This window comes from Daphnia magna, linkage group LG6, assembly GCF_020631705.1.
Source record: "Daphnia magna isolate NIES linkage group LG6, ASM2063170v1.1, whole genome shotgun sequence".
Lineage (NCBI taxonomy): Eukaryota > Metazoa > Arthropoda > Branchiopoda > Diplostraca > Daphniidae > Daphnia > Daphnia magna.
Genome location: NC_059187.1, coordinates 987,307 through 998,610, shown reverse-complemented (window position 1 = coordinate 998,610; position 11,304 = coordinate 987,307). Strand labels below are relative to the sequence as shown.

The 11,304-nt window shown below is 39.5% G+C and overlaps 2 protein-coding genes across 2 annotated transcripts; both read right to left on the bottom strand.

Annotated features, from left to right (window-relative positions):
- Window positions 1-2,524: 2,524 nt before the first annotated feature.
- Window positions 2,525-4,847, bottom strand: LOC116924862 (phenoloxidase-activating factor 2). The gene is made up of 10 exons (XM_032931443.2): window positions 4,705-4,847; window positions 4,426-4,630; window positions 4,041-4,348; window positions 3,811-3,960; window positions 3,707-3,729; window positions 3,544-3,645; window positions 3,239-3,475; window positions 3,125-3,168; window positions 2,898-3,055; window positions 2,525-2,823 (listed from the first exon to the last, which is right to left on the bottom strand). The coding sequence occupies exons 2-10, from the start codon at window positions 4,616-4,618 to the stop codon at window positions 2,668-2,670; spliced, it is 1,371 nt and encodes a 456-aa protein (XP_032787334.2). The 5' UTR covers window positions 4,619-4,630; window positions 4,705-4,847; the 3' UTR covers window positions 2,525-2,667.
- Window positions 4,848-5,879: 1,032 nt separating this feature from the next.
- On the bottom strand, window positions 5,880-11,034 carry LOC116924861 (phosphatidylinositol 3,4,5-trisphosphate 3-phosphatase TPTE2). The gene is made up of 15 exons (XM_032931442.2): window positions 10,036-11,034; window positions 9,562-9,678; window positions 9,346-9,495; window positions 9,072-9,191; window positions 8,972-8,977; window positions 8,736-8,855; window positions 8,618-8,661; window positions 8,487-8,551; window positions 8,275-8,417; window positions 8,127-8,206; window positions 7,824-8,069; window positions 7,113-7,225; window positions 6,706-6,801; window positions 6,456-6,529; window positions 5,880-6,319 (listed from the first exon to the last, which is right to left on the bottom strand). The coding sequence occupies exons 1-15, from the start codon at window positions 10,380-10,382 to the stop codon at window positions 6,157-6,159; spliced, it is 1,884 nt and encodes a 627-aa protein (XP_032787333.1). The 5' UTR covers window positions 10,383-11,034; the 3' UTR covers window positions 5,880-6,156.
- Between the last annotated feature and the right edge of the window lie 270 nt (window positions 11,035-11,304).

The window sequence follows — 11,304 nt, the reverse complement described above, 5'->3', positions numbered from 1 at the left end:
TAAGCCAAATTTGAAATTTGGCCAAAAATGAAAAAGTGGGAAGGGTATAGCCTTCCCACTTTTGTCAAAATCGGCCAAAAACGACATCTCTTGAAATTCTCCAAAAATCAGATGGCATAATCGAAATTGAACGCTGATTTCAATTTAGTCATTGGTTTTCTTTTTAGACTATCCGTTAAAAAAATTAACGAAAACAGTTCTGTTAGCGCAGCAACTTCATTTATGGTTTTTAACATGTAATTGAAAAACTATAAGACCAATAGAAAAATAAACCTGATTTCCGTGATTTTCATTCAATTCTGAATCAAAATCATGTATTTTAAGCCAAATTTGAAATTTGGCCAAAAATGAAAAAGTGGGAAGGGTATAGCCTTCCCACTTTTGTCAAAATCGGCCAAAAATAACATCTCTTGAAATTCTCCAAAAATCAGACAGCATAATCGAAATTGAACTCTGATTTCGATTTAGTCATTGGTTTTCTCTTTAGACTAGCCGTTTAAAAAATTAACGAAAACAGTTCTATTAGCGCACCAACTTCATTTATGGTTTTTAACATGTTAATGAAAAACTATAAGACCAATAGAAAAATAAACCTGATTTCCGTGATTTTCATTCAATTCTGAATCAAAATCATGTATTTTAAGCCAAATTTGAAATTTGGCCAAAAATGAAAAAGTGGGAAGGGTATAGCCTTCCCACTTTTGTCAAAATCGGCCAAAAATGACATCTCTTGAAATTCTCCAAAAATCAGACGGCATAATCGAAATTGAACTCTGATTTCGATTTAGTCATTGGTTTTCTCTTTAGACTAGCCGTTAAAAAAATTAACGAAAACAGTTCTATTAGCGCACCAACTTCATTTATGGTTTTTAACATGTAAATGAAAAACTATAATATTGGTACTATATAAGTTGGTGCGCCAACAGCACTGTTTTCGTTAATTTTTTTAAGGGCTAGTTTAACGAGAAAACCAATGACTAAATCGAAATCAGCGTTCAATTTCGATTATGCCGTCTGATTTTTGGAGAATTTCATGAGATGTTGTTTTTGGCCGATTTTGACAAAAGTGGGAAGGCGGGATGAAGGCGTTGATGATCAGCGCACGCCTCATAGTACATGTATACGGAGTCTGTTTTGCCGGAAGAGCAAACGGTTTCCGAGATATTATGGCGAATTGGCGACCAGGCCGTACCCTATCGGGAACTTCCTGAACGGAGTGAGGGCACCTAGTAGACGACCATGGTCGAAACAATGGAGCTCACACGGCCTGTGAAAAAACCTGTCCGTTGCCGGGCGACGCACAAAGCCCCGCCTTGAAAAATAACTTCGCGGCCTGATTTTTCCCTATCTTCATGACCGACGCGCCATCTCTCTGAAAAAAAATCTCCCAAAACTTCGAGTCGCTCTTAGATTGCTCCGCATTCCTTTATTGTTGAGCCGATAATTGACAGGACCCCTTCGTTAATCTTCGCGTTATCTCCTCTACAACATGAGGTCAAGTTTTGCGACGCAGCATCTAAAATAAGAAAACGTATAAAGGATACGTACGAGACCCTGAAATCGACTCGAATTGGCTGACTAAACTGCTCCGCACTCCTTCGTCGTTCAGCCGATAAAAACGGGGACTCGACCGGGAGCTGCTGCGTTATTTCCTCTACAAATGGAGATCAATCTCAGCGGCACAGCATCTCAAAAAAAAAAACGAACGAAAGATTAGTGTAGACACCCCTGAAATCGCCGCGCCATCAGCGTCATCTCTGGGGTAACGTCTCAGAAAAAGTGTCGGTCGATCCACCGGTCGTTGTAGAAGGGTAGGGGTGCCTGTATCAGGGGGTTGGGAAATGCGAGTTTTGATAGAATCCCTATCGGGAAACTGAAATTTGCCATTTTTTCGTACCAACCTGAGGGACAATCTTTTTCAGGACACACACGATTGTTTGAAGATTGATTTTCACTAGACGTCATTTGAAGGATACAGTACAGTATATTTGCATGTTATTTCTTTCAGTTTTTATTTGCTGTCAGACAATGTTTTCATATCTTTAGGTGCAGTTCCTATCCGCAGCCCCCAGTCCTACAGTGTGAAAAAATACACAGTTGAAAAAGTCTGCTCATTTTGCTAATCTGCACAATGCCAGATTCATGTGAGCAATCTTGAAATGACCTATCAACAGTAATTTTGGTTTATATGTGGCGTTCGTATGCAAATCTATGACAAATATTTATATTACCTAAACTGTTATTGAACATAGGACTACACAGTGTTAAAAGACTCTTCTCTTAAGGAAATTTTTAGCTAATATTGAAATTTTTTTTTAAAGAGTTTTTAACTTGAAATTCGATAAAACCTAACGTGTCATATACGAATTTGAACGCCGGTGTCGAATAAAATATTTGTTTTCCCGTTAGTTATCCAGTTTTTAAATAAAACGATAAGTCATGACGTCTATTGTTCTAGAATTGCGTGGCCTTAAAAAATAGCAACCAAACAACCCATCGAATCACACCGTAGGACAAAGCTACACTCTTTTGAAAAGAAATATTATATTATCCCATTTTCAAGAGGAAGATACAGCGAAAATAAGCAGAACCAATCACGGCGGTACGTAGAATTGTGAATAAGACAAAATAACAAGGACAGGTGAACAGTTGTCGACGTCAGAAGTTTTACACGAGTTCGGAATTTAACCAATCAGCATAGCTTCTTACATTAACGTAGACACCCGGAATACTTTGTTCTGCGCATCCGATTCCCCAAGCCACAAGTCCCACCAATTGAAAACTTCCGTTCACTTCGCAAACGAGCGGAGAGCCACCGTCGCCCTAATCGTGTAATATTGTGCAAAAATGAAACAAATGAAAGCTGCTTGGTTATTACTTAATGAATTCATTCTTACCGTGCATGCATCTTTGCCAGATTCACCTCCTGCACAAACAAAACTGGAGCGGCTTAGCTGGAAGAACGGACCAAGACGTGTTCGTCGGAGACGTTGTTCGCAATCGTTGGAATCAAGAACTGGCACATCAACTTTCTTCAAAATATATTGGAAATTGCCTAAATAAAAGTAGAATTGAAAATTACGGGTGCCATCAATTTTAATCAAATCAATGCCAAATAATTTACCTGGTGGGCCAAATGCGTCTTTGCCCCATCCGGCAACCAAACATCTGTTGTTCGACAGATAAAGTTAATAGAAATAAAAACAAATGACAATTGGGTTATTTTAAATCATTATACCTTCGACCAACGTAGTTTGCTTGGAAATTTGCTGGGCAGACGGGGTTGATGTGAGGAGTTGAAGCCAAGTTCACCGGCTGTTCTAACGTCAACACGGCGATGTCGTTCTGCAAATTCGCGCGGTTGAAAAACGGATTCACTTTGACTCGGCTGACGCCCAGTTCAACGTATTTCAGAGGTTCAACATTGGCCTTAGCGTCCCATTCACCCAGTCGAACTTTAAGACCAACTCCATTTCTATTCGAGGGAGAAAAAAAAAGGATATGAAAAAGACAACGACATCTAATTTATCGATTTGCACTTACCCAAAATTAGCCACTTTGTGTGCAGCGGTCACTACGTGCCGAGGACTGACCAACACGCCTCCTCCAACGTAGTTATTGGTCGGGCCCAAAATGACAACCATCCTGAGTTAACAATTAAATTTCAACCGCCTGCTCAATTGCAAATTCAATTCAATTGTCTTACCATGGGAATTCACCGAATCTCGCCTGTCAATTCACCAAATCAAAGAATAACTTTTGTTAGCTTCTTTCGAATTTAATTGAAAATAAATAAATAAAACATTATACTTGGGTAACGTCCAAATTGTAGCCCGGAGTTGGGATGATGTTTGATCGTCCACAATTTCCTTGCACGGGAGCGGGTGGCGCAACGGGGAACGCGTTGTTTCCGGCGCAACAATATTGGAAATTATTTTGACACCGGACGCCCGCAGGAGGCTATATATAAATAACAATTATAAATATCCCCATACGTGAAATGTCTCCTTAACGAGAAAAATTCTAGTTTTCTGCTTTACCCTGTTAACGATGCGAACGTCGATTAGGCCGGCACCGTCCGTATTGACAGGTGCGTTAGTATGAGGAACAGGAGGAGGTGGTGGTAAGTTATGTCCAGGAATGGGTGGAGGAGGTAGAGGTCCTGATCCTGGTGGCGGAAGTGGGATACTTGGAGCTGGACTGGCACACTTTCCTACAGGAACGCACAAGCAGCGGCCAGCCTGTTTTTCAGACGTCGAATCTACTTCGGGAACGTAAGGATTCGGTTTTAAACTGGGATCTTTCTTTTGTTCGCCAAGAGGTGCTGCACCGGGCACGGCTTCCAGGTCTGAAAAAATAAGGATAATGTGCAACAATCTGATTAGGCATTTGAAAAAGAATTTGATTTAAAAAAAGGGAACTTACTAAGGTAACCAGCAAGAAGACCCAATCGAGTTTGAATTAATTCATCGTCGATATCTGCCCCCTCTGACGGTGCGGGTTCTTCTGGATTTACTTGAACAAGTCCTTCTTCTTCTTCTTCTCCAAAAGAAATTTGTGGTTTGCCCACCACCGCTGATGCCAAGAAAACACAGAGGAGCGCAACGTGAAGATTCATTCTGTTTTGCAGCTACAAAACCAGCAACGTGACGAAAACGTTAATAAGAATTTTTTAAACCTTGTGTTATGTAAACACTTTCTTACCTCTTTGGATTGTACTGCAGAAGGATTCTTTTGAATGAACACGATGCTCTAGCGTTTATATACTACCGGAGTTCACCTCCAGCGCTGTCTGGTACCCCGGTACTGGATGCACGCAACGCTTAAAGGCTCGTTGAACCAATGAGAACCGGTTTCTTTTCCGTCACGTGACTTCGGGATTTTCCCAAGGTGAGTGTACAAAAGTCCTTCTTCTTCTGTTTTTTTTTTTTCTGATTACAGGTGACCGCATTTAGGGAGCTAAACCAACGTATGGCTGGTTAGCTTTAAAAAGCACTTTATTCTTTTGACAGGATGTGCCAATAACTGAAAATGATGAGTCATTTCCAAAGTTGTCTTTTTTTTCTAAATGTCTATTGTCGTTTATTTGCAGCCGACAAATCAATAGGGCGAAACCGTATCTAGCAGGTAACCCACCAGCTCCCCCTCTCCCCCCCCCCTTCCCACTCCTCAAGGTTTTTGTTTTTTGTTTTTTTGAAAGAGAAAGCTGTCAAGCTCAAGGTCTTTTGGCGTCTTCCATCGAACTTCACCATCAACCTAAGTCATTCAGCCATAAACTATTTTAATGCACTGTTCATTCCTCTCAAAGGATTCAACGCTGACAAACAGAATAGGCAAATCAAGAGTTATCTGTTATAACTAAATCCAAGTTTCATACCATTAGCGGAGAAATGTGTTTGATAACTTTAATGTAATGGGCATCGGATGGAAATAGAGGCAAAATGTGTGAATGGATTAAAGCTGTTGTGGTATTGCAGGTATGGCAGCGTGACCTGAATGGGGAAAGTATTCCTCGTCCATTGCAGAACTGTGGAAGGGAAATTTGGCTATAGTAAAAGTTTATCTTGAATGCAATCTGGGGAAAACCATGTAGTCATTTCACACTTGCTAGGAAAACCCACAAACAAATAAAGTCGGGCATCATTAATTGAAAACTGGTTCCTACTATTGGCTTCAATTTGGACGTGACGTGAACCTCACGATCAGGATGAACCGTTAATAGGTTATTATTTGCTCCTATACCTTAAGGCTAGAACGCCAATTCTTTTCTCGTTGCTATGTAGTTATTTTGCGATGCCCTTGGAATAGTTGAGTACGCCCAGCAACCATTAAACCAAAAAATAAATAAATAAATAAAAGACGGAAAGAAAAAAGAGGGAAACAATTGAAGTGTATATTTTTCATAAAGGTATTCTTTACCACACCGCAGATTCGAACAAATCTTTCAAAGTGAATCTCACATAGCGACAGGACATGGTAACGGATATCAGGAACAAAGCTGCACGCAAATTTCCATTGAATTAGTGCTGTCGGCGTGCAGTATATTCATGTGCGTTCATAACATTTGATAGTTCCGTTTCATTTTGAATGCTTCGAAATGAAAAGAAAACAAATGGGTAAAAGGTAAAAATGATAAAAAAAGAGGACATTGTGTAACTAATCTTGTAAAAAAAGTTCAGGTAGTGTAGTTGATCCGTTTGTATCGGCATCCGTTCGATTGCATTCACTGAAGTCTAGTTGCACAGCGAAATCGGGAGTAAAATAGCGCCACGTATTCGATTTGTGTGGGTTGTCCAACTCTTCGCGTTTTAATCGTAGCCTGAAACGCCGATCGACGCCCAAAAAATGTTTTTAATGGCAGCATTTGATTATTGGAAGAACATACAAATAGCCGAATGCTAGTCTTATATAAACAAAGTAAATTTCGCATGACCGTCGTGCTAATATATACGCACCTGTTGTTTTCCACAAAGCTGCAATTGAACCAGAAGTAGAGAACGGCGTTCATGTAGCCCTTGGGCACACTTATCTGATCAGCGTGCCAAGCGTACATTCACATTGAAATTACACCCAGCCAATTGTTCGCATGGGTAGCATGAAAGAGGAAGTTAAAATGCAAAAAGACAACAACAAAAGTAAACGCAAAACCACAAGGTTATCCTTTGTTTAGCGTGAATATACTAGAAACGATGTAATTATACATACCGATCGATGTCGGATTATGATTCGGACGTCGCCGTGAATCGGTGGAGCTTTGCTGAGCAAACATTCGACGGCCTCTTCACGTGATAAGAAAATCGTCTAAAAAGTATTGACAGATTATCACAGAATTTGGAACGTGTGGAGGAGCGAACTCGGGTCATTATTGAACGAAATCTTGTAGAAGAGCTTCTAAACTTTACCACGAAGAAACATAATCAGCACAAAGCTGCTGTTTTCATTAAAAAGTAAACTCTATTTTGAACTAGTCAGCTCTAATTACGGCGATGCACAACAGTTAACATTTCTCTCTTCTACGTGAAATTGTTCGCTGTCTTGTTAACTTTTGACATTCACGAGATTAGCCTTAACGAGTTGATTATGTGTCTGATAAACATGTTTGGGGAATTCACCTGACAGCAATGTTGTTTCCGAAAATCAGCTTGCAGCACGGGAGATGAGTCTCGGTCGACGTAAACTTCCACGCTGAAATCAGAGCCATCGCCTTTACCCAGACGTGAAATACCTGGAAAAAGAAAGTCAAGGATGGGAAATTAATTGAGAGTTGCTTACAAAAACAACAAGAGACTGTTGAACGAGAAACATGGCAAAGTCATAATTACAGAAAATATAATACAGCTCAATATTTAATGGCAACCATTTGGAACTTTCACTTTAATAGCGTAAATATGCTTATGACGTAAATGGCTTCCGGCAGAAGAGAACTTTGTGTACGGTCAATGGCTAGCTATAAACCTGACCTAAATATACATCATTAGTAAGACGATTACAGCACCTTCCCACCCATCATACACGTCCGCAGTACATCGTAACACGACGAAAACAAGACCCCCCAACTTGCAAAAGTCTTACACTTTTAGATTAGTTCCTTTAAGCCTTAATAGTTTCCTAATACTTAAGATTTTCTTAAACTTCTTTGACATGGGCAACTGTTATGATTTGTTGGCAAGTTTTCTCGATGGTTTTTTACGAACGCCCCTCCCAAAATTAACAAATTAGTTCTGTTTAGGAAAAAGACTATTAATGCATTAAAGATTTAAGCTGTCAGAATATGGGACGCATTGCAAAGACTTGATGAGAGAAGACGTGATTTAATGATTCACCTTCCATGCGTATTTTGCGTAGATGAAGTCTTTTATCTGGCGGTAAATGGCCTCCGTTTTCTTTGATCCGTTCGTAATATCTGACGTATCTGCTCTGCGATGGCGTTTCTACACCTTGAAATGCGTGACCGTATCGGGTATCTGTTCTGCGTGATCCAAAGTAAACGAGCGAATCTTCTGCCTTGAGAAAAAGTTCGGCTTCCACCAGCCAGACACAAACCATCATTCCCGTTCGACCTTTTCCTCCTGGCTCAATGTAATTCAAAAATTATACTTTTCTTCGTGATCAAGAAACTAAGTTACCTTTGCAGTGAACGGCAATCACGTTATTGGGATCGGATTCCAGCCAGTTGCGGACACTTTTGGTGAATTCAATCATTTGCCTATTTGCGAAAATGTACTTATTTTCATTAGAATTCCAGTTGCGAGTTATTCCCTTTTTAATCATTACCTACAAGTTGGCACGTTGTGGTCGTCAATTGGGAAATGTGCAACTCTTCCGTGGAAATACGATGGATTGTAACTGTGTTCGCTGCACAAATTGTAAACCTTGTAGCGATTGGGATGTTTCGTGTCCAACAATCGGACAACCTCCTGTTTTCAAAGATCAACATTGCGATAATTATCGCGTCTTTCATGGCGAAAGTGAATTCATCGTCATACGGATATGGGATTTCGATAGAATGACATTTTGCCTGATGATGGGAAGCTCATGGCAATGACTTTGTCTGTCAAAGTGTCAATCACTTAAAATTAAAAACTATTGGAAATGTAAACATCGAAAAGGAATTTACCTGTAACGTACGTTAAATCTAAATCAAAGCCATCGTGTTGATACCTTTACGACCGCAAATGGAAAGGCGTGCAAGAGAGGGAAGCATTACACTAATCGTGACATTTTTTGTTTTTTACCTGCGCTTGTTTCTGGAGACCATTAGTCGAGCTGCGTTAGTTAATCGTCTCTGCATCGTATAAATTCGGAAAACACGAACAATTCTGAATAGACGACACAGTCTAGCAGTCTGTAGAAGCCTGCTCAATCCATTACACATCAGTATACAAAACTAAATCAGAAAAACCATTTTTTTTTTTTGCCCAGTTTGCGACGTCCTCTACAGAGGTGATCGTCTTATGTAGAAAAATAATACCGGTATCTGTAAAAAGAAGGTTAAATGCATTATAAGATAAAACTATATCTTTTCAATGAATTATTAAGCGTGAGACATAAAAAAAAACAACGGAATTTACTGTAAGCCGTTGGATGTCGCAGTGTCATCAACGATTAGATCCACCATGGAGAAAATGAAGGTGGAGAAGGTCACCAAGGCATCCAGGTCATTGTGCCATTGTTGGACAAAAGGAATTAATCTGATGCATTGGATGGGGCGGAAAAAAGAAATCATTTCGATTGCTATATCGATGGACAACAAGTGAACCAAAATTATAATGAAAATTGCATTTCAATTTACTTTGATCAGAAAATTGATGGTTATACTAATAAGCAACATATTCTTAGTTTTACCCTACAGCGACGATACGCAGAAGAAGCTCGACGAGCAGGTAGACAGAAAAAATAAAATCCGTTATGACGTAACTATCTCGAACATAGAGCACATTTGAGTCTTTAATATTGCTACTAGTGTTTCCTGAAATTTCAATCTGGTATATCAGACTGTATACACAAATAACAAAAAATTTTAAAATGGGCTAAATGCAAAATATTTCGACATTGATTTACCTGTTCACAATGACGTCTGCAACAACAACGCCCAAGTCGGACAATATGCAGAGCGTTGTCAGAAGATTTACAGGAAAGCTTTGCATTAATCGATTGAGTTTCCAAATGAATGGTGATCTGCATTATCCAACCAAAATCAAATATATATTAGTATCGACCGTTCAGATCGATTGGTCATCGCTTCAGTCCTTGTGCAGTCAAAGGCCTTGGTTTCGCATACGCAATTGTTACTGGCACTTTTAAAACGTCAGTTATCAATGATCGAAGAACACAGACTTATCTGGAGGCTAACCTGTCACCAAACAGAGTCACAGCACTAATATAAAATTAACATGCTGTCAATCGTCCGAATTTGTAATGGTATAGCGCAATTTGCTACTATTTTTCTTTAAAAGAGAGCCAACACAGCAACTTATCTGATATAGTATCATTAATAAATTAAGTCTATACCACCATTGAAAACTCTAAAAATACCTTGGATAACCTTCTTGTGGTGTATCAAATTTCACAACGCTGAGCCTTCTTAAAGCAGCAACTGGAGAATCGTCCAAACTTGAACGAGCATCGCTAAGAAAGTTTTCGAGATGTTCCAATGGGGCACTCGATGTGGCACTGATACTCGTTCTAGGCAACGCTGAATCTTCATTTTCTACCGAACATTTTTCACTGCTGGTCGATGAGGAATTGCACTCGAAATTGTCCACATGATAATCAGGTAGATGTTCTTCTTGAGCTACATTCGATTCTGACGGAGTTGTTAGCTCAGAATCGGGAACAAAACAAGGATTCTCGAAAGCGCTGTTAACCATACTTGAACTCATTTTGAAACAATCAAGAGAAGCACTCTTAACTCACTGAATTTCTCAAGCTTAATTTATTATTCTAATTCTTGTTCACCAATTTCAAGATGCAGGTGATTTAGACTCATTTTTCTCGTTAGCCACGTCTTCTACGACCAAACGATATACTAGAATAGCTTACTGTTCAACTTGCACTCGAACGAAGCCACTTTTATCTCGTCTTTTATTTCGATTGACGACGAAGAGAGGAAAATATTCTTTTATCAAAGCTTGACCACATTTGGATTTTGATGCAGCTATCCGTCAACACAAATTAAAAGACTGTAATTTCGAAGGATGACTATACGTGAAGAAAAACAACAAACGCTTTCACGACTTCATTTAACTTGATTATTCGAAAACATGTGACTTTTTTTCGAACTAGTTTAATCGAGTAATATCTCGGCACAAGCGCGAAAGCCAAACACACTCGTGATGGTGATTTCTCTATTGATAATCATCAGGTGATCTCAGGTGTTTTGTCAGCAGAGTTACACGAATATTCACGTAACATTACTACTACGACTACGACAAGCGGATCGTGCGCCATCTTAATGCAGCACTGTAAAGTATAGCTCTATTCTGTAGATGCCTTACCTAATATTCAACTATCAAATAGCATTTTGCTTACGTGGGTGTTTAGTTGGTTGTTGTAGCTGAATATACAACCCCGTTGAAAATTCGTATACTATTGGCCATGACCTTAGGTAGGCCACACTTGTCCGAGAGGCAGGGTAACAAAACAGAAAAGCCGTCATGGCTATGTGTGGGGGAAAGGAAACCAAACATTTTTGCATAATATTCATCAGCACGTGAAAGTATCAACCCAATGCAAAACGATTCAAGGACGACGCCTTTTTTTTTTTTATCCGAGGAGAGAGTTAGGGTACGTAAATTCAAAAAG

Bases quoted from the DNA above. Each gene is read 5' to 3' on its own strand.
- LOC116924862 (XM_032931443.2), bottom strand. From the start codon at position 4,618: ATGAATCTTCACGTTGCGCTCCTCTGTGTTTTCTTGGCATCAGCGGTG. The intron at 3,646-3,706 runs GTAAGACAATTG...TTGTTAACTCAG, and splicing joins AGATTCGGTGAATTCCCATG to GATGGTTGTCATTTTGGGCC. The intron at 3,169-3,238 runs GTATAATGATTT...GTCGAACAACAG, and splicing joins GCAAACTACGTTGGTCGAAG to ATGTTTGGTTGCCGGATGGG.
- LOC116924861 (XM_032931442.2), bottom strand. From the start codon at position 10,382: ATGAGTTCAAGTATGGTTAACAGCGCTTTCGAGAATCCTTGTTTTGTT. The intron at 7,226-7,823 runs GTGAATCATTAA...TTCTTTTTCCAG, and splicing joins ACGCAAAATACGCATGGAAG to GTATTTCACGTCTGGGTAAA. The intron at 6,802-7,112 runs GTGAATTCCCCA...AATACTTTTTAG, and splicing joins GGAAACAACATTGCTGTCAG to ACGATTTTCTTATCACGTGA.